At 39.9% G+C, this 26,981-nt stretch overlaps 1 protein-coding gene across 1 annotated transcript in view; it reads left to right on the forward strand.

Moving 5' to 3' along the window:
* Window positions 1–26,981, forward strand: part of lmbrd1 (LMBR1 domain containing 1) — a 145,736-nt gene that overhangs the window by 12,857 nt on the left and 105,898 nt on the right. The window contains exon 3 of the mRNA XM_022681564.2: window positions 337–400. Coding sequence (XP_022537285.2) covers window positions 337–400 — 64 coding nt within the window. The remainder of the gene's footprint in view (window positions 1–336; window positions 401–26,981) is intronic.

Consider the following 26,981-nt stretch of genomic DNA (forward strand, 5'->3'; position numbering starts at 1 on the left):
GTCGATAGGTGGATACTGTGGTGTTGACGTTGATTGCTAGGGTGTTGTCAGGTGGTTGCTGTGGTATTGACCTGTGGTGGCTATGATGTTGGCAGTTGGTTACTGTGGTGTTGACAGGTGGTTGCTGTGGTGTTGACAGTAATTGCTAGGGTGTTGACAGGTGGCTGCTGTGGTGTTGACATTAATTTCTAGGCCGTTGGAAAGGTGTGCGATATTAAGGTCATCAGTAATAATAATAATATCTGTATTTTTATTTTGATAATGTAATTATTGTAACAGGCTTAAGAATTGCTCTAAAATGTCTTTATTTCTGTTTTTTTTTTCCTCTTTTTGCAGGACTGGGCCGCGAGCAATGAAACCAGGAGACAAATTGAAGACACAGTTTTATATGGATACTACAGTAAGTAGTTTGTTCTGAATGTTTTTATATAGATAGATACAGTGTGATTTGATGAATTCAGAGCTTCCATTAACCTGTATCACCTCCTCCTGTTGTCTGAGGGGCGCTGGGGTTCCCAGGCTTCATGTTGGGGTTTTGCCTCAGACTAACAGACGCTGTAAATTACAGCAAACAATCCGGCCTAAAACAGGAGCCAGCAGTAACAAGAAAAATCTCTGTGTAGGTTTATTTGAGTTTCTCCTGGATAAATAGAGGCCAAAGTTATGATAAATGCATCCTGCAGGGAACAAAACAAAACAAAACAAAACAAAACATATAGATGCATTTTTTTTTTTTTTTTTTTTTTTTATATTTTCTATGAGAACCCATTAATGTAAGTTAGTCAGTATGTTGTATGTCTGAAAAAAGTAGCATATTTTATAGTATTTGTCTTATTTGTTTTCATTAAGTTTTATATTATTATATTTTATATATTTTTATACCATTGCTACTCTTTTAAAGAAGTGTAAATTAATTAAATACAATATATAGACAATACAAATACAACATTTACAGTCAATAGTACTACAATATGTAAATCATGAGATTAGAACCTTGAGTAGAAGAACGACCATAAGCAAGAGAGAATAGATGAATTTTAAGATTGAAATTAAGCCTGGAAAAGCCTGATCGCCGAAAGTATGAAGATTATTATATGATCAATAACTTTACTATGATGCCTTCACTCCTGCTGTCGGGAGTTTTTAAAAAAGTTGTTTTAGGGTCTTTCTTTACAGAACTATACAATGTTTTTTGTCATCAACTGCTGTGGTTTTCTTGTTTTCCTATCTGTTCGACATCTGTTAAACTCAGTACACCAGTGACGACTTTCTTCTTCAGGTCGTTCTATTCTATACAGAATATTTGTGCTCTAATGGCTCTGATTGATGTTCCATCTTCTCTCAGCTTCACTGTAACTTGTTTTTACCAATAGACAGCTCTGATTCTGAGCATTTAGACATTAAGCGATATTTATTGTTTGAATAATCAAAGTTTTACGACACACATGGGCAACTTTTGCTGAGAAGAAAAATGTGTGCTACAGTATCTTCTGAACTGTGTATCAGGTCCAGATGCTAATATCTGTAAATGAAAGCTGTATAATGCTAAAAACAGGCTGTTGAGTTGTGTGGAACCCGTATGAGCAGATGACCCTGAGTAACCCGTATCAGAAAGCTGGAATGAGGAAAGTGTTGAGTAAAGGAACGTGACTTTATGTTCCAGAACGTATCTGACTCACGTTCATGTAGAGATGATTTCTGACAGCAGCAGGATGATTTCATAACATGAACAGCAGTGCTGAACTGAAAATAACTACAAATAAGGACATCATAGAGCATTTAACTCTATATATACTCATTTTATTTCTTAAACAAAGTGATTTACAGCATGTATAAAGATAAACTGTTACTTTTATTGGAACATTTCTGCTCTTTTTTTGATTAAACAGCAAAAACAGACAGAAATAGAAGTAGATATTTAAATTTTCTTTAAAATTACACAAGTGCTGAATGTTAATCTACACAGATTTCTCTTTTGAAAACTCTTTATTGGGGTGATTAAAGCGCTTTCACGCAATTACAGTAAAATTAGATTCTCATATTTCTCCAGCACTAAGGCTGGAGCATTAGCATTAGCGGCTAAGCCAGGTATCAGCAATATCAGCTAACAGTTCGTCCTACGTAGCGTGCAGACTACATACAGAATACTCACCTCTAGCGCTTAGCATTTCTTAGCTGCTAATGCTAATGCTGCTCCAGCAATGCTAGCTGTGGTTAGCAGCAGCAGGCTACAGGTCTATAATACTCACCTCTCAATGGCTAAAGAGCTAGCGCTTAGCATGTTTAGCTGCAACAGTCTGATAAAATTGACCTCTTTCGCTTTAATTTTTGTGTTTTTGTGGGTTTTCTGAGAAGGTTTTCCCTTTTGCAATCCCGAATCTCGTGTCTTGCTTTTGTTTCATTTCATTTTTTTGCTTCTATATGTGTATAATCTGCAATTTTGAGTGCAGATTTAATATTTTTGAGTAAAACCAAAATATTTTGACACAAAATTAGCTCCGTAAAAATCTCTTTAACAAATTTGACATGCATTTTTACTGTGCATAGACAAAAAAACTCCTGCATTTTATTCATTTTTTAAAAACGAATATACTTTTATACCATCAAAGAATAAAAAAAATATCATAAGCTTTAATCAGATATGGACATTCCTATTCATGTCATTAACGCCACCTATAGTTTCATCATCGCTTTCAGCCAAAGAACAGATAATTGACAGGACAGGAGCACTTCAGGGGGCCAATCACATTAATGCTCCTGTGGCCCCGCCCCTAAAACCACCAGTGCATGATATGCAATGTCGTACTAGCAGATTTACGAGGACCTTAGGTCACTCTGAACCGTCTTGACGTCTTATTTTAACCCGTCAGTACTGTGAACACATGAACACACACTGGTGAACAGTGGGGAGCCCTCGCACCGGTGCCAGGGGAGCACACTCTGTTGGTTCAGGAGCTCGAACCGACGACCCTCCGGTCACGAGGTCGAGCATCACAAGGCCACGGCGTGGATGTATGACCTGAATTCAGACAGTTGTTACACATGGAGACGTCAGTGCTGTAACTGGAGTCTTACAACATTCTTACATACAATACAGCTTAGCAAAAAAATAAGAGACCACTTCTTAAAAATGATGAGTTTCTTTAATTTTACCAAATTGAAAACCTCTGGAATATAATCAAGAGGAAGATGGATGATCACAAACCATCAAACCACCAAACTGAACTGCTTGAATTTTTGCACCAGGAGTAAAGCAGCATAAAGTTATCCAAAAGCAGTGTGTAAGACTGGTGGAGGAGAACATGATGCCAAGATGCATAAAAACTGTGATTAAAAACCAGGGTTATTCCACCAAATATTGATTTCTGAGCTCTTAAAACTTTATGAATATGAACTTGTTTTCTTTGCATTATTTAAGGTCTGAAAGCTCTGCGTCTTTGTATTTTATAGAATAAAACTAAATAAAACGTTTATTTTACTCGATTTACAGAGCTGTATATCGCGATGATGTAATGCAATGCAAGGTAATATATTGCGTTTGTTAAAATTTTAGAAAAACTGTCTAAAAGTATAAGAACACACCGTCATATATATTTTTTTATCTAATCAGAAGAGTAGCATCTAATGACAACACAGTACAACACTGACCTCTTGTGGACGGGGTTTAAACAATGCACTAAACTAACCACTTCTGACACCAATTTTTATTTCTAAACTAATAATTATAAAAAATATTACTGTTTTTTTTTATTAGATTCGATATAATATTTTAAAACATAATATATTGTAGTATCTTATATAGTATATTATGTCTTTCATAATTATTAGTTTAGGAGTAAATTGGTAGATTGGTGTCAGAAGTGGTTAATTTAGTGTTTGGTATAGTGTTTTGTGTCTTTTTTTTTAGTTTTATTTTATTTTACTCAAATTTTGTAAATAAAAGGAGATATACACTTGCGTACAGTATATTTTTTATGTTTTTTGTCCCCCTTTATACAATTAGGGGCTTAAGTAGTACGTCGTTATATTCTTAAATATAATTCCTAATATATTGCAGTCATACTTTTAATACTTTAAGTATCGTTTATAAAGGGACACAAAAATATAAAAAATATACTAAAATTTAATAAAATAGAAGTTCTTTTAAACCACTTTAGGAGTTAAACCAGATACAAATCCGATATCACTCGATACCACTTCAGAAGATGATCTGAGATCACCAAATAGTTTTTGTTAAACTGAGTTTATGCCTCAGAATAAAATCCACGTTTTTGTCTTTACTGTCTGGTTCTGTCCCACGTCTTTCATTCCGCTCCACTCTGTGGGAAGATCAGCAATTGACGTCTGGTCCAGAGAAAAGAGAAATCCGACGAGTGGGCGGAGTAATTGAAGCGAATGTGTCTTATCAGTGTCATCAACATCAAAGAGTGGGCGATACAGCAGATAAAGATCTAGCGTCACAATACTGGACATCATTTACATGATGCACAATAATGCGTGTCGCCATGCTGGACTGGTCTGAGGTCCTGTAAGGTCCTTTTTGTTCTATTAAAACTAAAAAAAACTAAAAATATGCAATAAATATGTTATAAATATCGTCGCTGTCCTATGAAAAACACTTATCTCCATTTTTGTCAATTTTCAGTTTAGTACATAATTTGAACAGACAAACTGTCTTTTACACTGTGTCAAAATTTCTTGATGAACGGACCAATAGAAACTCTTCAAAATTACCTGAAATAAACTGTTTTTACATTGACTTCCATTGAAAGTTTACAAGGTTTTTTCCCTCTCCTGTAAAGTTGCTGTTTTGGAGATAAGTGTTTTTCATTGGACAGCGACGATATGTATCTCATCATCAAATAAATAGTTGCGCATAGAATGTAGTGTCGAATTGCGATGGTATTTAGCAGGAAGATAAAGTTTAGTAGCAAAAAAAAAAGTGATGCTATTCTACATCCCTCAAATCCATGTTACAAACTGGATTTAAACCAGTTGAAGAAAACTTCGTTTTTAGGTGTTTAAGAGTTTTTTTTACATTTTCTACCTCTTTACGAACATGATGTACACCAATTTAAATATTATTTTAATTTATAACTCACTCTCCAGCAATATGCCATCTTATATCTCATCTATGATTTTGGGAAAATCTACTTTTAGCTGCAGTAAACTGTTTTTTTTTTGTTTTACTTTTTTGTCCTTTAGCTCCTTATTTCATTTATTTAGTCATTTTATTTAAGCAATTCCACCAAATGGGCACCATTTCCGTCCCCAGGACATTACATGTATAAATGTGCACACAAAAAAAAAACCTTTAAAATACATTTTATTATTAAGAATAGTGTCTTCTACATTGACCTAGTTGCAAAAGTAAGATATGTATTTAAAATCATTAATAAACAAATAAAAAATAGACATTGATAGCACTATGTTTTTCGCACCTTTAAAAGCTTCTATACTCTCCCACGTCTTTACAAATGTGATTTTGCACCAGTTAAAAGAACCATGTTCTTCAGAACTTTAAAGGTGCTTCACGCTTATGTAGCCAGATGAAAGAACCATGTTCTGTAGAGCTTTAAAAAGTTTTAATGGTCTACAAGGTCTTTTAAAGGTTCTTTATGCTCTCACGTCTTTACAAACATAATTTCGCACCAATTGAAAGAACCGTGGTTTTCCACAGTCTCACATAAATATTTCTGTAAAGATTTAGCCCAATTAAGAGAACCGTGTTCTTCAGGTTCTTTTTTTCCTGTCCACTTCAGCGCGGGAGCTGTGCTCGGTTCTGTGCTGTTGGCACTGTTGCCAGCCTGCTGTCATTTCCATCACAATGGCCTGTGCCGCAGTGGAGCCTGTTACAGTAATTAATAGATTGTCCTCCAGTCAATAGCTGCATTCAGAGACCTGTTCCTGCAGTCACTCACACACTCGTGTCCTGTGTCTTGTCCTGTCCTTTTCTATTGAGTTGAGTTGAGTTGAGTTGATTAGAGTCGAGTCAGGTCTATTCGAGAGGGATTTTTCTTTCTTTCTTTTTCTTCTTTCCCCCTCCTCTATCTTCGTCTCTTTGCCTTTGCTTCTTCATCTTTTGCTCTAGACCAGACCTGGACATTGTACGGCCCAGGGGCCACAAATATATGCTTATAGTTTACAATAACTGTAATATATATTTCTTTATTAAATATTATGTAATGATTTACATGCACCTACTGCCACCCCTTCTCTAAAGGATTGGAAGGGCCAGTATATATATATATATAAATACTGATATAAATAGAGAGAGAAACAGAGAAATAGAGAGAAAGAGACAGAGAAATAGAGAGAGAAACAGAGAAAGAGAAAAATAGAGAGTGAAATAGAGAGAAAGAGACAGAGAAATAGAGAGAGAAACTGAGAAATAGAGAGAGAAACTGAGAAATAGAGAGAGAAACTGAGAAATAGAGAGAGAAACTGAGAAATAGAGAGAGAAACAGAGAAAGAGAAAAATAGAGAGTGAAATAGAGAGAAAGAGACAGAGAAATAGAGAGAGAAACAGAGAAATAGAGAGAAAGAGACAGAGAAATAGAGAGAGAAACAGAGAAAGAGAAAAATAGAGAGTGAAATAGAGAGAAAGAGACAGAGAAATAGAGAGAGAAACTGAGAAATAGAGAGAGAAACTGAGAAATAGAGAGAGAAACTGAGAAATAGAGAGAGAAACTGAGAAATAGAGAGAGAAACAGAGAAAGAGAAAAATAGAGAGTGAAATAGAGAGAAAGAGACAGAGAAATAGAGAGAGAAACAGAGAAATAGAGAGAGAAACAGAGAAAGAGAAAAATAGAGAGTGAAATAGAGAGAAAGAAACAGAGAAATAGAGAGAGAAACAGAGATAGAGAAAAATAGAGAGTGAAATAGAGAGAAAGAGACAGAGAAATAGAGAGAGAAACAGAGAAAGAGAAAAATAGAGAGTGAAATAGAGAGAAAGAAACAGAGAAATAGAGAGAGAAACAGAGAAAGAGAAAAATAGAGAGTGAAATAGAGAGAAAGAAACAGAGAAATAGAGAGAGAAACAGAGATAGAGAAAAATAGAGAGTGAAATAGAGAGAAAGAGACAGAAATAGAGAGAGAAACAGAGAAAGAGAAAAATAGAGAGTGAAATAGAGAGAAAGAGACAGAGAAATAGAGAGAAAAACAGAGAAATAGAGAGAGAAACTGAGAAATAGAGAGAAAAACAGAGAAAGAGAAAATAGAGAGTGAAATAGAGAGAGAGACAGAGAAAATAGAAACAGAGAGAAAAACTTTTGCAAGGCACTGTATATAACCCACCACATTTTATTAAGTCATTGTAATGTTTCATTTACTGTTTTTGCTTTATATAAAAAGGCTTATTATAAACGCTGTATAGCGCTACAGTGTGTGTGTGTGTGTGTGTGTGTGTATACCGTTGCAATTTCTCATGTAGCCCCTTGTGAAAACGAATTGGCCATCCCTGCTCTAGACCTCAATGAAGGCAGTCTGAGACATACAGTAAAGCATGGTTGAGGAGAAGTAAAAGTCTACCAAAAGACTCTGCTGGCAAATTCAACAATATGGAAGGAAAGAGAATGGAACCATACTGTCCATATCTTTCTACAGTCATTAGATTTACATTGAGTCTATCAACCTCCTGAACCAACCCAACCCAGTCCAATCACCCCCGAACCACAAACCCACCCTCCCAGTTGGCGGTGCTCCTGTACCCTGTGCTGCAGTTCACTTTGAATTAGGCTCATTGATTACACAGCCCTGTTCTCGGCTTCCTCTGCAGCAACAGCAGCTACAGCAGCAACGAGAGAGTAAAACAAAAAAACTACAGATCCTGAGAGAGAGAGAGAGAAATGGATGAAGAGATGTAAGAGATATCTTCCTCTCAACGCCAGTAGGTGGAGCTGCAACTCCATGGATCCCTGCATGGATTCCAGTAGAAGCCAGAGGCTGCAGAGCCCCAGATATATTTTCTGAAGCAGGAGCTGCGAGAGCCGGAGCTCTAAAAACCTCTTTTAAAGGCTTGTATTCAAAGGCGAGATCTGACAACCCTGTCCATCCATGTCAATGCAAATGGAATAATTACTGAGCTGACACCGCCGCCGCTCTGCCCAGCCGTTCTTCAGTCTTTTACCAACAGCAGAAGGCATGATTTGTATTGTTTGGTGGTTAATGGTGGTCACGGCGATCAGGGCGATTGTGACGTACGCAAGCGTGCACTAGAGCTTAGATCAGGCCCAAAAAATCCTGCCCAAACCCATGCACATTCTGCCCGTCCCCAACCCGACCCGTATACTGTCCTTTAGAGCTTGACTACTAAATAATCCCAACATTTTTTAGTAACTAGAGCATTAAAACTGAACTTTTTAATGATGGAAATCTGTTTTTAGAATGATATCAAATAACATTGCAACACTGAAGAAGCATAGACCTATTATTTAAGAACAATGGTTATTAATAACCGACTTCCCCATCAACTCTAATATAATCAAGCAGAAGACCTGATTTGATTTGTTTGGTGGTTAATGGTGATCATGGTGATCATGGTGATTGCAACGTATGCAAGCGTTCACTAGAGCTTAGATCGGACCCAAAAAATCCAGCCTGACCCGGCCCAACATTTTTTTAGTAAGTCAAGCGTTAAAACTGAGCTTTTTAATACATTTTAGGGCTGTTTAAATGAGCCAGATCTGTTCTGAATAAAGATAATAAGTAACATTGCAACAAGAAGAAGAAGCATAGACCTATTATTGTTTATTAAGCACCAATCTCCCTGTCTACTCTAATATAATTGAGTCAGTAGACAGATTTCTCTCCTGAAAACTGTTTATTTGGGTGAGTAAAGCACTTATGTTCATTTACAACAAGCTTAGATTTCCAGATTTTCACTAAGGCTGGAGCATTAGCATTAGTGGCTAACCACTACACTGCTACACTGAGGATATTAGCTAGCGGTTCGTCCCACATAGCTTGTTTTAACACGGTAAGCGTGTAGGCTATAGGCCAATAATATTCACCTCTGAGTGGCCGAATGGCTAGTGCTTAGCAGGTAATGTTAATGCTAATTCTGCTCCAGAAGTGCTAGTCAGCGTTAGAAGCAGACTACAGGCCGATGTATAACCCAACTCTGAATGGCCGAATGGCTAGCGCTTAGCGGCTAATGCTCATACTACTGAAAATAACTGAAACTCCTGTATAACGCTGTACTTTAGTGGAGTGGCTTGAAACCAGATTGCTCCTTAAAATCAGACAAGTAAAATTCATACATTATAAGGATTATTAGGTGCACTGAAGATTTTTGGGAAAATTAAAGTATTTTGAGTGCACATTTTAGTGCGAATACCTCTGGGTCCCAGTGTAAAAAGAGGGAATGAGCAACATGGAAACGTCCCTATAAAAACACTAATTGATTCTAATGAATCCATTTCCATTTATCCAGATTGATTTGGCCGTTCTAATGATTTGATTGTGCCAAGCTACGCCACGCTATGCTAAAACACAACAAAATAAAACTGAGCTTTTTTGGTCTTTTGTTTAGTCGATTGCCCCAAGATTGGCGTTAATCTTCGTTGGTTGAATGTTCTTCACTTGTCAAACCAAACTTAGCTCAAACCCAACCACTTCAAGTGAATGAAGGATTTACAGTTTTGAAAATTTACACTTCTTTTTGTAGTGAAAAATCTCCAGATATGTTGGGTTCATGCAGCTTTAGTGCCTGTTGCGGTATCTGAAAGACGTGGCACCACCTACCGTGTGGCGTGGTCTGGATTTTCAGAAGGCCTGATTTGTTTGACGGTTGATCACGGCGATTGTGGTGATTGTGACATACGCAAACGTGCACTGGTGTACCCAAGTGGGTGCAAACAAATGCAAGCCCTTTGGGTTCCAGTGTAAAAAGAGGGAATGTTCAATGTGGAAACATCCCTTCAAAAAACACTAAACGATTCCAATGAATCCATTCCCATTCATCCAGATTGATTTGGTCGTCTTAATTATTCAATTGTGCCACACTACGCCAAAACAAAACAAAATAAAACACAGCTTTTTTGTCTTTTGTTTAGTCGACTGCCCCCTGATTGGCGCTAATGTTTGCCGGGTGAACGTTCTTCACTTGTGAAAGACCTAAATTACGACGCTACGTGAAGTGCGCTGGTGGTTTGTTGGCGCTCAGTAAAGTGCTGGAGCGCACTCAGCAGGCTCTCCACTGTACCGCCGTATCGTGTAGCGTAGCGTAGCGCAGAGCGTAGAGTGCGTTCAGTGTTAATCAGCCTCCACCAGGCTTTGTGTGTTGCTTTATTGTTTTCATTGTTGTTGATTTGTTGTCGCTAAGAGGCTTACGCTCTGCGATTGCAGCCGAAGCTCGTAGCTGTTTGAACTCTGAGAAATTCAACAACAAAATAAAAAGCGTTTGGTCCCAACAAACGACCAGTTTTGGGTCAATGACTGACATGTTTAATCATGTCATTGTTCAGTGGGAGTTATGTCTTTTTACATATTTGATCTAACACCAGAATGTATTTCTTTATTGCGATTTTCAGTCAAATAATTGTGTTTTTTTAACAATTGGTGCATCTTTAGATGCATATTGCCTGTAGGAGTGTATTCTAGAGTATAGTATAGTATAGTATGTATCAGTATGGGCTGATTTTATTATTATAGCAAACAAACACTGCAAAACTCATAGAACAGCACCGTCCTGTCTGGAGAAAAATGAGAACAGCACTTTATCTGAGGAGCTCCTGCTGCTGTTCCTCACCGAATGAGTGTTTTTTAATCAGAGTAAAATAATAACATGTTCTTTCAGCAGAACAGTTTTGGGTCTTTGCCTGACATGTTTAATCACCTCATTGTTTGTTGGGAATTATTCTGTCTTTTTTACATATTTGACCAAACACAAAAATGTATTCCTTTATTGACATTTTCAGTCAAATCATTTTGAGTGTATTCTACAGTATAGTGTAGTATAATCTCTGTATCAGTATGGGCTGGCTTTATTGTTATAGCAGGTATTGTTAAAGCAAATTTTAGTTTTTTTTTTTTTCTTTCACTTTGTTGGGCCAAAACTAGACTGAATATCAAATATTGAACCAAACTGTTGGTCATAGTCATAGTGCAGTGTTTCCACACAGCATCCATTTCTTCCAAAATAGATTTAAAATGCTGATTCATCTGACCTCAATACACTGTATTTCCATGTGTGATGGTCCATTATCTCTGATTCCTCTGAGCTTTTGAGTGTATGTGAATATTCAGTGCATCTTTAGGTAATACCAATGTTCTAGCGTATGTTCTGGGGTTGTCTACTTATCTTTGTTGGCCTGCTTTATTATTATAACCAATGCACCAATACTGTGCAATTAATATATTATTTCTTTTGCTTTCTCTCACTTGGTTTGGCCGAAACCGAACAATAATGAACCAAATAATGAACCGAACAGTGGCTTATTTATTTCAACTCATAGTGCAATAATGTGGAGTTTGCTCTAATGTTAAGGTTTTTTCAGAAATAATTCGACAACACTTCTGGACATGGTTAACACAAGACTTAAATAGATACTACACATGTTCTAGAGATTGAGCTATTGATCGTCTACGTATAGCTATTGGCCGACATTGCAACGATTGCAGAAATCCGTTGGAGCCGTTTGAAAACCTTTCAACGTTGAGAAACACTTATGTCTCAATTCTTTGGGTTTGAAGACTCTGGCCAGAAGCGATTGGCAGTCTGCAGCATGGCTTCACGTATTGATGGGAGTAGAGCGTAGACGCTGGAGTGCATTCAGAGCGTTGAGGCGTTGAGGGGGAAAACAATGCTGACTCTGAACAGGGAGGCTCTTTCTCTCTCTCTCTCTCGATTTCTCTCTCTCGATTTCTCACTTTTCCCTCGCTGAATTGGCAGGAGAGGAAGTTTGCACATTTTCCTCCCCGGTATTTACAGGGCTGGGTGATAAATGTCCGAAATAGCTCCTCCTGATCTCTCTCTGGTGGACCGTAATCTTTTGAGAGCCCTCGTCTGCAGTGTTGCGTCGCAGCATCCATTTGTACATCTGCTCGGTCGACGCCGCACTTCAAAGCAGTGGCGCACAGAGGCCCGGAGCAACAGGGCAAAATACCCCAGAGCCCTCTAAATAAATCATGGGCTTTCTTTCGTTATGCACTCAGAACCAGCCCCCCAAACACAGCCCCTCACTGCCATGTTCTGCCGGTGGAGATTTGGGAAAAACAGGGAGGCAGGCTGTGAGCCGGTGAACCCCCGCGAGTCTGAATGTACAGTATGTTCTGCCGTATTCCCTCCCTCCCTCCCTCCCTGCCAGTGTGCATGCCTGGCGTTGACAGTGCGCTAATAGAAGCTGCAAGTGGCAGTGGTGCCGGGTGCTGCCGCTAACACTGCCAGGAGGTTATTGAGAGGTTATTGTTGCAAGCTCTTCAAATGTCTTGAATGGGCGTTTGGCCCAGAGCTTTAAATACATCAACCAAAAAGAGCAAATTTGCACCAAATTTGGTACAAACCAAATCCAGACCGAACTGGACCCAGACTTAAACCCAAACTCCAACCTAACCAAGTTCAAAGCCAACCAAATCTTGACCAAACCCAAATCAGACCAAATCTTGACCAAACCCAAACCAAACCAATCCCTAAACAATCCAGAGCAGAGCCAAAGCCAAACCAGACCAGATCAAACCAAAATTAGACCTGACCAGACCCAGACTCAAACCCAAAACTAACCCAAACTTGACCCAACCAAATTCCAAACCAATCCAGACCAGACCTAAAGCCAATTTAAACCAGACCCAAGTCAGACCAGACCAGACCAGACTCCGACCAAACCAAGCTCAAACCCAACCACATCAGGACTTTTTAAGGTTTTAAAATATTTACAAAAATTGACACTTTTTGTAATGAAAAATCTCAAGAAATGTTGAGTGCCAGTTGCAGTGTCTGAAAGTCGTGGCACCGCCTACCGTGCGGCGTGGTCTGGATTTTCTGGCGATCAGAAGCAGCGCCGTTACACGGAGATGGGCTGTGATTAAGCCCCTGTCTGAAGCCCACTACATCTGTGGAGATTAACCTCTCAGGTTAAGCAATTAAAGAGAAAATATATATTTTCTCCGCTGGCCCGACGCCAAGTCCCTGCCGGCTCTTCCATTTAGTGTAGTGTTCTTTACACTGGACGGCCCTGCCTTGAAGTTTGGCCAGAAACCGCAAGGTTAAATAGGAAAGCGTCCCTGAAGGAGACGGGGGAAATGTCCCCAGATGAACCCGATATCTCCAGCCAGAACTTAAAGGCCTCCTATCAGAAGCTTAAGGTTTGTTACTAATCCAGTTGTGTTTGAAATGTCAAGAATGCTTCAAAGCCCGTGACCTTCTCCGAACTTCTGTTCTTAAAGTCTGGTGCTTTTAAATGAAAGATACTCGAGATTTGGGGCCGAGATGAGGCTGAGTCGGGCCCTGCTGTCGAGGAGTTGTTACGGTGGCTACCTCCCTGCACATTTAAATGGAAGTGTCAGAATATCTGTCTCTCTTCAGTTCTTCTCTTGCTCTTCATCGCCTCCGTCCACATCTCCTCAGGTGAAAATGAAGCGAGGAAGTCAGCGAGGCAGATATGAGCAAGGTGTACTGGCTTTAAACTCAGTCTATAGTGAATTTAAACATTTGTGGTTTGAATTTGACAGTAATCCGATCAACAAGTCAGGCAACAATCAGATTTTTTCTTTGCAAACAGAATACACCGACAGAATAAGATATTATGTAAACGTCACTTAAATCCAAACAGTCATAATATGAACATATCAAACCCAAACCAATTCAGACCAGACACGATCAAACCTAAACTAGACCAGATCAAACCCAAATAAGACCAAAGCAAACCCAAATAAACCAGACCAAACCAACCACAAACCAATACAGATCAGACAAACCCAACCCTAACCAAACCAGACCAAACACAAACCAATACAAACCGGACCAAATCAATCCATAATCAATCCAGACCAGACCAAACCCAAATTAAATCAATCCCTAACCAGACCAGTCCCAAACTAGACCAGATCAAACCTAAATTAGACCAGATCAACCTCAAATCAAGCCAGACCAGTCCCAAACTAGACCAGACTCAACCTGGACAAGGTCAACCCCAAATCAAATAAATTCCTAACCCGACCAGAACAAAACTCCACTCAAGTCAGACCAGCATCAAATCAAACCAGACCAGACCCAAACTAGACCAGATCAAACCTAAATTAGACCAGATCAACCTCAAATCAAACCAGACCAGTCCCAAACTAGACCAGACTCAACCTGGACAAGATCAACCCCAAATCAAATAAATTCCTAACCCGACCAGAACAAAACTCCACTCAAGTCAGACCAGCATCAAATCAAACCAGACCAGACCCAAACTAGACCAGATCAAACTTAAATAAGACAAGTAAGACCAAACCAATGTAGATCAGACCAAACCAACAGCAAACCAATAAAGATCAGACCGAACCAACACCAAACCATTACAGATCAGACCAAACCAACACCAAACCAGTACAGATCAGACCAAACCAGTACAGATCAGACCAAACCAACACCAAACCATTACAGATCAGACCAAACCAACTGCAAACCAATACAGATCAGACCAAACCAACACCAAACCAGTACAGCTCAGACCAAACCAACACCAAACCAGTACAGATCAGACCAAACCAATACAGATAGTCTGGTCTGAATCCAGACCAAAAAACCCTAAACTAACCCAGACCAAATCAAACCAATCCTTAAATACCAGACCAAACCCAAATGGAACCAGACCAGACAAAGCTCAAACCCAAACCTGTCCCAATCAAACCAAATCCAGGCCAAACCGAACCCAAATTAGATTAAGATAAAAGATTTCTTTGAAAAAAACAAAATTGTAAATGCAGTTGCTAGACTCTTGTCATGGGGTTGCTGTGGTATTCCAGTAGTTTTTAGGGAGTTGCTAGTGTTTTTGTGGTATTTCAGGTGTTTTGCTCAGGTGGATACAGTGGTATCTCATATTTATGGTCACTGTGAGCCCAGATCTCGACACGTCTGCCATAAGGAATTGTCTGAGATTTCATCTCACTGTTTACCCGTTAGCTGCAATGCTACTAAACGCCCCATGATGCAGCATTCACAAACAGGCCATGGGTTACGCAGTAAATGAACTGTAAAAATCAATTACAGGAACTCCATTTGGAGCTTCAGTTGCCAGGGTCACCACCTCATTTTATAATATCTTGCATAAAAAAACTCTTCTTTCTAGCCCAATACGTCTTCTCGCATTAATTCACCATTCCTGTCTTGTGCGTCACCAGCGCTTCAGGAAATTGAGGCAGTTTCCCTTCCTGAGACGATGGACAAGGAACCCAGCGAAGCCTCCGTATCCCACTGCGGGAATAGCGCTCGCTTTTCAATCAGGCATCAGCTGTGCCCGGCTATAAAGTGGAACAGCAGGACACTGCTGGAGTAATGCTGTATAAAATAGCTCTGCAGAACTGAGAAAATTTCCACTTTTCCCAAATTGTGAGGCAGAAATATGGCCACTGTTGAGTGCCCATTCTTTGAGTTGGGACCACTGAGCAGAAAATGTGTTCTTTTGTCCTGAACCAAGCACAGCTTTGCATGATGTACTGCAAGGTCTGTCATGATAAATACTTTTTTTGTGGATGAAATAGTGTGTCAGAAATAATTGTATTTATTTTAGTGAGGAGTACACTATTTTAGTGTTGTACACTATTGCATAAAGTGCTCTTTACACATGTACTCTTTCGATTTGGGTGTATTTCACTCAGTTTCAAATGGTGTGCACCAAAGATATAAGTGCTACTTTTTTAATTGTGTTGACAAACCCTTAAATTAAACATTCAACAATTTCTGGAAGCTTATAATGTCTTGAGTTACATTTTTGAAATTAATATGGTCTGGGTTTCCAAAATGCTAACCCAAATTTAAATCCAAGACCAAACCCATTTAATTCAGTCCAGATCAATCCAAATCAGACAAAACCAAATCCAGACCCAAACAAAACCCAGTCCCACCCAAAGTTACCCATTCCATGTCCAATACAATCCAATACAATCCAGTCCAACCTAAATCAGAGCAGACCAAACCAAACACAAATTAGACCAGAACAGACCAAGCCCTATCCGAACCAAATCAAGAGTAATCCCACATTAAAACAAACCCAAATCAGGTTATACGAAACCAAACGAAACCTTAACCAGACCCAAAACTGGACCAAACTAAACATTAAACTCAACCAACACCAAACCGAAATCAGACCATACCAAATCTAGGGGAAAATGATTTTTCCAGACCAGAACCAAACCAGGCCAATCTAAACCAAACCAGTCCAAACCCATTTAATCCAGTCTAGACCCAAACCATACCAAACCTCTCCCAACCAAACCAAATAAAACCTAGGCCAGACCAAATCCAGACCAAACCCAAATCAGACCAATTCAAATTAAATACATCCCAACTCAAATTAAACCATCCGACCCAAATAAAGTCATGCTACGTCCAAAACAATCCTATCCAGTCCAACCGAAATCCGAGCTGACCAAACCTAACCCAAAGCAGACCAGACTAAGCCCAACCAAATCATGAATAACCCCACATCAAGAGCAAACTCAAATAATACCAGACCAAGGCAAGCCCAAACCTCACCCAACCAACCCAAACTGGACCAGTTCAAATTAAATCCAACCCAACCCAATTCAAACCATACCTATACCAGCCCAGTCCAAACCAAACCAAATCAAGCAAAAGGCTTTTTCCAGAACAGACCCAATCCAATCCAACCAAATCAAAAATAATTCCACATCAAGAACAAACCCAAATAAGACCAAATCAAACCCGACCCTAACCCAATCAAACCAAAATCAGATCAGACCAAAACAAATGAGACCTATACCAGACCCAGTCCCAGACCAAATCAAGACCAAACCCAAATCAGACCAGACCAAAGGAAACCCAACTCAAATCAAACCCAATCAAGCCCAAATCTAACCATACCATACCATCGAGTCTAATACAATACAGTACAATCAAGTTCAATCAAAATCTGAGCTGACCAAACAAAATGAAACCTAGACCTGACCCAAACCCAACCAAATCAAGACCAGTCCCAAATCAGACCAGATCAAACCCAAATCAGACCAGACCAAATTAAACCCAACCAAATCAAACCATACTAAAATCAAATCAAGAAAAAAGGCTCAAACCTGTCAACTTGTTAACCAGTTCAGACCAAATGAACCAAACTACAGGTTTAAAAATGACTTTTGCAGATTATTCCCGTTTCTGACCCTGAAGTGAAGCAGTGGAATCGGTGTGTGTTTAGTATTGATCGATGGGTTTCTCTCAGGTTGTATTTGGGATCACTGCTGTGAGGATCACTGGGCGTGAGTTGTGCTGGTGCTGGTGGTGTTTTATTATTATCAGTATTCCTGTAGCACCCTGTTCTTCTCTCTGAGGCTGTGGAGCCCTGAGGGTCGAAGCAGAGAATCCAATACAACAGCAAATTATCACCCACTCTGATTTGTAATCCTGCGAGTCCTGCCAGGGCCAAAAGGCTAATGCTGCGCTAGTGCCAGCCTCCACTAATTTACAGCCCTGTGACAATCAATCACCAGCCCTGAAGAACAACAACCTCGCCCCAAACCAGCCTGAAACGCCGCCGGCTGGGGTGTGATAAAATATCGATAAATGGAAAAGCCTTCTGGCATTACGTTTTATATAGCTGTATTGTATCGATTTGCAAAAAGAGAATTGGGAAATATATTGGGGAAAAATTTGTGCATCTTTAGTGGGAATTACAGTTTTAATTTATCGTGTTTCACGCCGATATGGGGATATTTTTTTGACATATCATACAGCCCTACTGTAGACACAACCCTGGCTAGTCTTTATCCGTGAAAAAGACTTGGACGGAAAGCAGGAACAGGGTGGAATCCTGGCTTGAGTCGGATTCCTCTCTCTGCAAAGCCTCGTCAGGTTGAAACCCTCCATAAAACGCTAATTTAAATCTGAATGATTGCTAAAAGAGTCCGGCGCAGATTAGGCAGGTGAATAATGGGCTGGTCTTAACCGGAAAAGCTGCTGCTCTGTTCGAGTCGCTGCACCTAGCGGCTCGCCGGCGAAACACTACGGAAACACCGACGAGTGATCCAACTCTCGAGAACAGGAGCACTTTTCCCCTCCGCAATACCAACACACTCTTCACACTGCAGGCACAGCTTAAATTATGCAACGAGGCTGGAGGTAGAGCGAGGCAGGTTGAGGTAAAGCTAGGTAGAGCAAGGTAAAGTGAAGCAGAATAAAGAAGAGTGAAACAGATAAAAGTCAGATTTAGGTAGAACGAGGCAGATTCAGGTAGAGTGAGACAAGTTGAGGGATTGAGAGATTGAGGCATAGCCATCTAAATTGCGGTAAAATGTGGGAGATTGAGGTAAAGTGATGTAGAGCAAGATTGAGCAAGGTTGTGGAAGGTTGAGATAGTCATAAAATGTTTATTTAAACCTGAATGATTGAGGTAGAACAAGGCAGATTGAGGTAAATTAAGACAGAGCAAGGTAAAGTGAGTCAGAGCGAGGTAGATCAAGGGGTTAAGAGTGAGGTTATTAAGGTGGAACGAGGTGAAATAAAGCAAAGCGAGGCAGTTTGAGACAATTGTGGTAGTGTGAGGCAAATGTGGCTTAGAAAGAAAGATTGAGATTGAACAAGGCAGACTGTGGTACATTTAGACAGAGTGAGAGAAAGTCAGATACAGCGAGGTAAAGTGAAGCAGAGTGAGGTAGAGTCAGGTAGATTGAGGTTCATTAAGGCACAGCCTTACTAGCAAAGTAAGGCGGAGTTAGGTTGAGATCAACAGTGAGCGCTCAGACCATAATTGGGACTTACATTGATTTTAATTTATTGTTTTTACTATCTATATTGGGATATTTTTTGTCCATATCGTACAGCCCTACTCTAGACACAACCCTGGCTAGTCTTTATCCGTGAAAAAGACTTGGACGGAAAGCAGGAACAGGGTGGAATCCTGGCTTGAGTCGGATTCCTCTCTCTGCAAAGCCTCGTCAGGTTGAAACCCTCTATAAAACGCTCATTTAAATCTGAATGATTGCTAAAAGAGTCCGGCGCAGATTAGGCAGGTGAATAATGGGCTGGTCTTAACCGGAAAAGCTGCTGCTCTGTTTGAGTCGCTGCACCTACCCTGCGTCTACGGAAAAAACGTCTATAGAGGAGTGATCAAACTCTCGGGAACGGGAGCACTTTTCCCCTCCGCAATACCAACAAAGCATTTCCAGTGATAGATTAATGTCCCATCACTGCTCTCCGCCGTTCCTCGGCCCGCACGCCTCTTGACAGCTTTACAGGAAATGAGAAGGACGAATCTCGGCCGCGGCGGCGACCGTGCACCGCTCTGGAGCCGGCGAGATTTGTCTCCCGAGCCCTTTGTCTCGGCGCTTCCCTCCTGACATATCATTTTCCCGTAAATGTAATACGCTCTTCTCCTGCCTGAAAGGACGGCGGTCCGGAGGATGGCTCCCTGCGACTGCTGGTGTCTCGCGTGGAGGGACAGCGGCGCAGCAGCGCAGCGACGGAACGACAGAACGCCGGTCATCAGCGCTGACCTTCAGCGCCCCGTCAGCGCCGACACGCTGCTCTGGAAGTCTCGGCTGGTGAACATGAACATGTCAGCGTGCCGAGGGTTTCAAATCATTCCGGCTGAGCCTCCCTTTACAGCATCCTGACCTTGGCCTCGGTTACGGCTCAAAAACACTGCCATCTTTTTGATCCCGTTCTTTTAATCAAATCTTTGCAGAGATTTAGAGCAGAGATGGTGCAATAATAACAGTCTACTGTGAATTTTATATAATTTTTCCGGTTTCTGCACGAACTTTAAGACTTTAACCCTTTAACAGGCCTTGATCTGTATACATGCTACATGTGCAGGTTCTTAATCAAATCTTTGTGGACATCAAAAGGGGTTAAAGTCGTAAAGTACCTTCAGGAACCCAGACGATATATATTTACAGCCCTGGAAAAAGTTAAGAGAGCACTTCAGTTTCTGAATCAGTTTATCTGATTTTGCTATTTCTAGGTTTATATTTGAGTAAAATGAACATTGTTGTTTTATTCTATAAACTACAGACAACATTTCTCCCAAATTACAAATAAGAATATTGGCATTTAGCATTTATTTGCAGAAAATGAGAAATGACTGAAATAACAAAAAAGATGCAGAGTTTTCATATCAACAAGTTCATATTCATAAAGTTTTAAGAGATCAGAAATCAATATTTGGTGGAATAACCCTGGTTAGTTTTTAATCACAGTTTTTTTCATGCATCTTGGCATCATGTTCTCCTCCACCAGTCTTACACACTGCTTTTGGATAACTTTATGCTGCTTTACTCCTGGTGCAAAAATTCAAGCAGTTCAGTTTGGTGGTTTGATGGTTTGTGATCATCCATCTTCCTCTTGATTATATTCCATGAGTTTTTAATTTGGTAAAATCAAAGAAACTCATCATTTTTAAGTGGTATCTTATTTTTTTTTCCAGAGCTGTATGTACAAAACCCACAGAAACATTTAATTCTTAAAGAATTTTAAAATAATTTTAACTCATTGACTCTTAAAGTGTCTTAAAGTGTCTTTTAGAATAATTTTGTCCATATCTTCGGGGTTTTTAAAGGTACTTTAAGATTTTAACTTCAGGGCGCTAAAAACCATTCCACCTTAAATGCTACCATCTCTGCTATATGTTGCACTGTTTAAGGTGGAACAGGAAATTTAGCTAGCTAGCTACTAAGACCAGTTACTGAAAATTTTTATATGCTTGTGATATAGTGGTTATCGTAACTTTAACAAGAAAGAACTACATTTTTTGTTTTTTTTTGGTTGCCTCTGCCCCATCTTGTCAGTGATTCTCATAGGGCGCAGTGATAGAACATTTGAAATGGGATTGGGTCTAAAAATACAGAATACAGTGTACCAAACACATCAACCCTGTTTTGTAGTCTGTTCCAGACTTATAGTTGTTAAAAAAAAACGTCCATATCCTAGATGAGTAATGAAATTGAAGATGTGAAACTATGCCTGAAGTTGGAGAATATGAAGGTAAGGCCTATTCCGCAATATATTTTTAATACAGACCATAACCAAAGATACCAAAGGCAGGCAATACTTTCATCATAAATGCTGAAAAGCAGCAGGATCACCTCGACATATTGGAAAAATAATAATGTTCCTGCAGGACCATGAGGGAAAGCCAGAGGACTCGTCAGATGGAAATTATTACACCGTAAAAGAGAGTGTTTATGAAGGATGCCGTCAAATCCCAGCCTCTGTTCGGTTCCAGATGTCTGAAAAGTGGCCCACCTTACGTGAAGATCCGACATAAAGGTCCTTCAGAGGATTTACACTGACATTCTGTACCGAACGTAGTAGGAAAATGACCTAGTATCTAGTTTCTATGTCCCATAGAAGCTAAAAAAGACTGGACTGACCTGTGGGATAGGTGGGCGGGGCCTCCAGCATTTATTGTGAATGGACAATTCGAGTCAGACACTGCCAGTCACCATCATTACGACCATAAAAGTGTTGAGGTAACACTTCGAGATCAGTTTACATAATGCAGTTCCCAATGACTTTTGCCATTCGTCTCTTTGTTACCTTGTACACAGCTCTGGAAAATAAAAAATAAGAGAGCACTTAAAAATGATGAGTTTCTTTGATGTTACCAAATAGAAAACCTCTGGAATATAATCAAGAGGAAGATGGATGATCACAAGCCATCAAACCAAACTGAACTGCTTGAATTTTTAGATTTTTAGATTTTTTTTGCGCCAGGAGTAAAGCAGCATAAAGTTATCCAAAAGCAGTGTGTAAGACTGGTGGAGGAGAACATGATGCCAAGATGCATGAAAAAAACTGATTAAAAACCAGAGTTTATTATCCAACCAGCTACCTTGGTTGGATTGTTAAGCTGGTTGACCAGCATAGCTGTTGGTCAGAGTGGTTGAAACTAGGGTTGTGACATATCATATTGTACACTATAATAGGCAAAAAGAATTTTATTTTTTAGTTTTTTACATTATTACTTGTTTATATACAAAATTAAGTTTTTTGTAATTACTGTATATCAAATATACAAATGTTTTAATTTTTTTAGTTTTAACTGATTGTACAAAAACAGTTTATTCATGCAAAATAAAACTTTAATAATAATATTTAGCGTATTTTTACAAACTGACAGACTCTTTACGATCACAATTTACACACAACCACTGGTGAGAAGTGGCAGCCAATTGTGGACAGCATACTCTCAACCGGAAACAACTGCATTGGGTACTGAGAAAAAAGCAATGCCAAAGTGCCAATCCAAATCTGGCCATACATATTTATTTTGCTGATGTTGTTTATTCTCGAAAGTAATTTTAAAAATGTCAAAGTTTTGTCATGTTTCTAAGATTAGCATTATCCAAAAACGTTCTGGCATTTTCTGACATTATTTTAGATAGATAGATAGTTAGATAGATAAATACTTTATTTGAAGTTGAAACAATCTGGCAAAAACTGACTTTATTTGGATGGTTGTTTAATTTTTCAGTTTGACCATTTTACAGTCAGCTCTGATTGGATTGGACCTCAGACTTCAGGTTTTATCCAGTAGAGACCTCAAGATCAGTTCAGTAATGAGCAACTCGAGAACCAGAATGGCCAAAGAACTCCCTCTCGCTCGATGTTCCCAGTGGGTCTACTTTGGGAAGGGGTTTCTACCAATTTTTCCATCCAGTATTCAACAAGTGGAGCGTTGATTCTGAATAATGCGTTTGCTGAGTATCAAAAATGTAGGAAATTTGAATTGGATGTTCATTTTTGTGATGTATTTTCATGGGTTCCATGGGTTCGAGCCCGGTGCTCGGCTCTGCAGTATAAACGGGGGTCGGTCAGTCGGCTGTTTAATTATTTATCCCTCTCTTTTCTGCACGTCGGGAGGATTAATATGCTAAACTGCGCCGGCCAGTCAGGTGCGTTTCCTGGAATTGGATCTGGTTAGAGAGTAATGGATGATCTGCAGGACTGCGGTGTGCTCTTATCCCCCGCTGTGTGAATATTCATGCTGTTATGATTAATACCGGCCGTCGGTTTGCGGTGCTGCGAGCGGCTGGTGTTGCGGGGCACCGGGAGCGTGGCGGCTGTGCGGTTAGCGCTGGTTTGTTAGCGCTGAGGCGGTTTGGAGTGAAGTGGCTGTCGGTGGCGCTAGGCTAACAGGTCTCTGTTGAGCGATTAGGCAGCGCTGCAGCTTATTGAAACTAATGCCTTCCTGCAGTTCAGCAGAACGATGCCCGGCTGCTCTCCAGTCATTCGGAATAGATCAGGATTCAGGGGATTGTGGAGCTGCAGATGATTCAAGCCATCAAACCAAGCTGAACTGCTTGAATTAAAGGCATAAAGTTATCCAAAAGCAGTGTGTAAGACTGGTGGAGGAGGAGAAAATGATGCCAAGATGAATAAAAAAAAAAACTGTGATTAAAAACCAGGATTATTCCACCAAATATTGATTATTGAACTCTCATTCAAAACTTTATGAATATGAACTTTTTTTCTTTGCACAATTTGTTATTTTATTTATTTGGAATTTGGGATAAATGTTGTCTGTAGTTTATAGAATAAAACAATAATGTTTATTTACTCAAATATATACCTATAAATAGCAAAATCAGAGAAACTGATTCAGAAAGTAAAGTGGTGTCTTCATTTTTTCAACTGTAAAAGATGCTAATGTATAAATTTAACTTTAATAAACTTCTGCAATTTAATCTGGTAATTGTTTTGATTATACTCAATGAACTGGGCTGAGTGATGTACTCTTGAGAGGAGAATCCTGTTAGTGTGTTGATGATACTGTAATATACTGAGTGGTGTACTTTTAAGAGGGATATTCGGTTAACGTTCCGATGGTTCTCACTGTAATGGGTTGAGAGATGCACTTTCAAGAGGGGGATCTGGTTAGTGTTTTGACAATTCCAATTAGTGTTCTAATGATACTGTGATATACTGTTCTGAAGATTCTCACTGTAATGGGCTAAGTGATGTACTTTTAAGAAGTGTATCCAGTTAGTGTTCTGATGGTACTTACTGTACTGGGCAGAGTGATACACTCTTTCAAGAGGGGTATCTAGTTAGTGTTCTGATGATACTCACTGTAATGGGCTGAGTCATGCACTCTCGAAAGGAGTGTCTTGTTAGTGTTCTGATGATACTCACTGTAATGGGCTGAGTCATGCACTCTCGAAAGGAGTGTTCTGTTAGTGTTCTGATGATACTCACTGTAATGGGCTGAGTCATGCACTCTCGAAAGGACTGTCTGGTTAGTGTTCTGATGATACTCACTGTACTGGCCTGAGTGAGGGTCTCTTAAGAGAGGTATCCAGTTAGTGTTCTGATGATACTCACTGTACTGGGCTGAGTGATGGACCCTTAGGAGAGGCAAAGCACTGTTTTTAGTAGAATATTTGATTAATAAACATATAATAAGCTTATAAATATTTAATAAGCTCAAGAGAACATTGAAAACCCACTGAGAACCGGTAGGTTCATTGACTTCCGTGGATATTTACCTGCTCTACATTTGGGCGTATAGAATAGCGTGCACTGATTTCTGAAGGTCTTTTCCAGCCGTGGTTTGTTGAGAACACCTAGGCTACATCCTGAACAGTCAACGACAGCACATTTCTCACAGTTCCAGCGTTTTGACAGTCGCAGTTCTATCTCACACTGGGATGACGCCAGCTCTCGCCATCTCTGTCCTCCTCAAACGGCATCATGAGATCCTGGAAATTAATTTCACAGTCCAGCGTCTGATTAATTTCACACTGTCTCCTAATTGCACACTTTTCCAGCCAAATGATGAGCAAATTGAATCAGATGAAAGACTGCGGTTGGAGACTTGAGTCGAGCGAGTAAATCTTCTTTATCTGTCGCAGGAGTGAGAAACTGTCGATTTTTACTGTCTGTTCTATTTTATTTTTAATGGTGTACTCGGTAGAGATGGACTGATCAGTGTTTTTTGGCCTAATTCAGATCTTTCAATACAATCAATCGATTGCCTGAGTACTGTATTAGTGTTTCAAGGCGAACTTAGTGATGCATCATTGTGCAGGGCTTCTGTAATGTTTTGCATTGTCTCTCAATATCAAATATACTTTACTTTTTGGAACCAACCACGTTTTAAAGCACTGTAAATGTACTCTCTTGAGGGTTATCCGGTTAGTGTTCTGATGATACTCACTGTACTGGGCTGAGTGATGAACTCTTGGGAGGGGTATCCAATTAGTATTTTGATGATACTCACTGTACTGGGCTGAGTGATGCACTCTTAAGAGGGAAATCTGGTTAGTGTTTTGATGATACGCACTCTACTAGGCTGAGTGGTGCACTCTTTTGAAAGGGGTATCCTGTTAATGATTCTTTCTGTAATGGGCTAATTGATGCACTCTTGAAAGTGGTATCCAGTTAGTGTTCTGATGGTATTCACTGTATTGGGCTGAGAGATGCCCTTTCAAGTGGTGGAGAGATGCACTTGAGTGGTTGAGATGGTGATTTTGTAAGGCATGCATATTTAATTAGTCCAATTAGTGAACTATTAACAGGATTACATCCCATATTTAAAGAGATATGATACTGCAACATCTTAAGCCAGTTATTTAATATTTTATTTCTGTTTTTAAGAGGCCTAAAAACAGCGTAACAAAACTACCCTACCGTTTACTTTCTGTTTGTGCGTTCCACTTGAACACTGACCCAGAAACAGCTCGTGTTCTCCCGCTACAGAGCTACGATATTTTAAGATCCTCTCATAAAATACAAAATACGTTCTTCTCAACCTCTAACTCCTCCACCCCCTTCTCCACCCCTCCACCTCCCTTTGCATCCCCCCCTCCAGAGACTCCCCCATGCTGTTCCAGCTCGCGTTTGTTTGTTTGGCGGGTCCTCAGCGAGCAGCCTGTAATAGCGAGATGCTAACGCCGCTCTGAATTAGGAATTCACGGGGAGTAGGTGAAGTGCAGATGCTCAGAACGTAACGGGGGGGTGGTGCTATTTCAGGATGGGGGGCTGGGGGGTCTTTTTTAGTCTAAAGTAAACAGACGTCTCTGAAGACGGGCCCAGTAAACCCAGCGAAAATAACTTCCCTGTCGAAGCTCACCGGGGAAGATGCGTGCGGCGTGGAGACACGCTTGGCTTAGCACTTCCTGGAGGTGAGAACGTGATTCGCTGCAACGCCAGACTAAACAAAAGATGGCAGCCTAAATATTACGCATGGATTCAGTGGCTTGGAATCAATACGGCTTTCAGATATGAGGGTTACGCAGTGAACCGGCCTCACCGGTAACTTATTATTATTGAGTTCTGTACAAGCAAATAGACCACTGAAGCAGTGGTGGTATCCGTGGTATCCGTGCTGGTTGCTATGTTGTTTCTAAGTGGTTGCTAGGTGGTTGCTAATGTGTTGCTAGGTGGAGTACTTGTTCTGTGGAGCATCCAAACTAATTATGGAACTTCTAACAATAGAGGAGCCCATTTTTTGGTGCTATGTTGAAGTGAAGTGTTCAAAAATGAAGGTGCTTTAAAAGGGTTGTTGGTGGTTGCTAAGGTGTTGGTATGGTGTCTTTGTTGTTTGCTAAGTTGTCACTATGGTATCAGTGTTGGTTGCAATGTCGTTTCTAAGTGATTGATAAGCTGTTGCTATGGTATCTGTGGTAGTTGCAATGTTGTTTCTAAGTGGTTGCAAGGTGGTTGCTAATGTGTTGCTAGATGGTTGCTAAGGTGTTGCTATAGTGTCTTTGGTGGTTGCTAAGGTGTTGCTATGGTATCTATTGTGATTGCTATGTTTTTTTTTTAAGTGGGTGCAAGGTGATTGCTAATGTGTTGCTAGGTGGTTGCTAATGTGCTGCTATGG

The sequence above is a fragment of the Astyanax mexicanus genome, chromosome 25 (assembly GCF_023375975.1).
Source record: "Astyanax mexicanus isolate ESR-SI-001 chromosome 25, AstMex3_surface, whole genome shotgun sequence".
NCBI lineage: Eukaryota > Metazoa > Chordata > Actinopteri > Characiformes > Acestrorhamphidae > Astyanax > Astyanax mexicanus.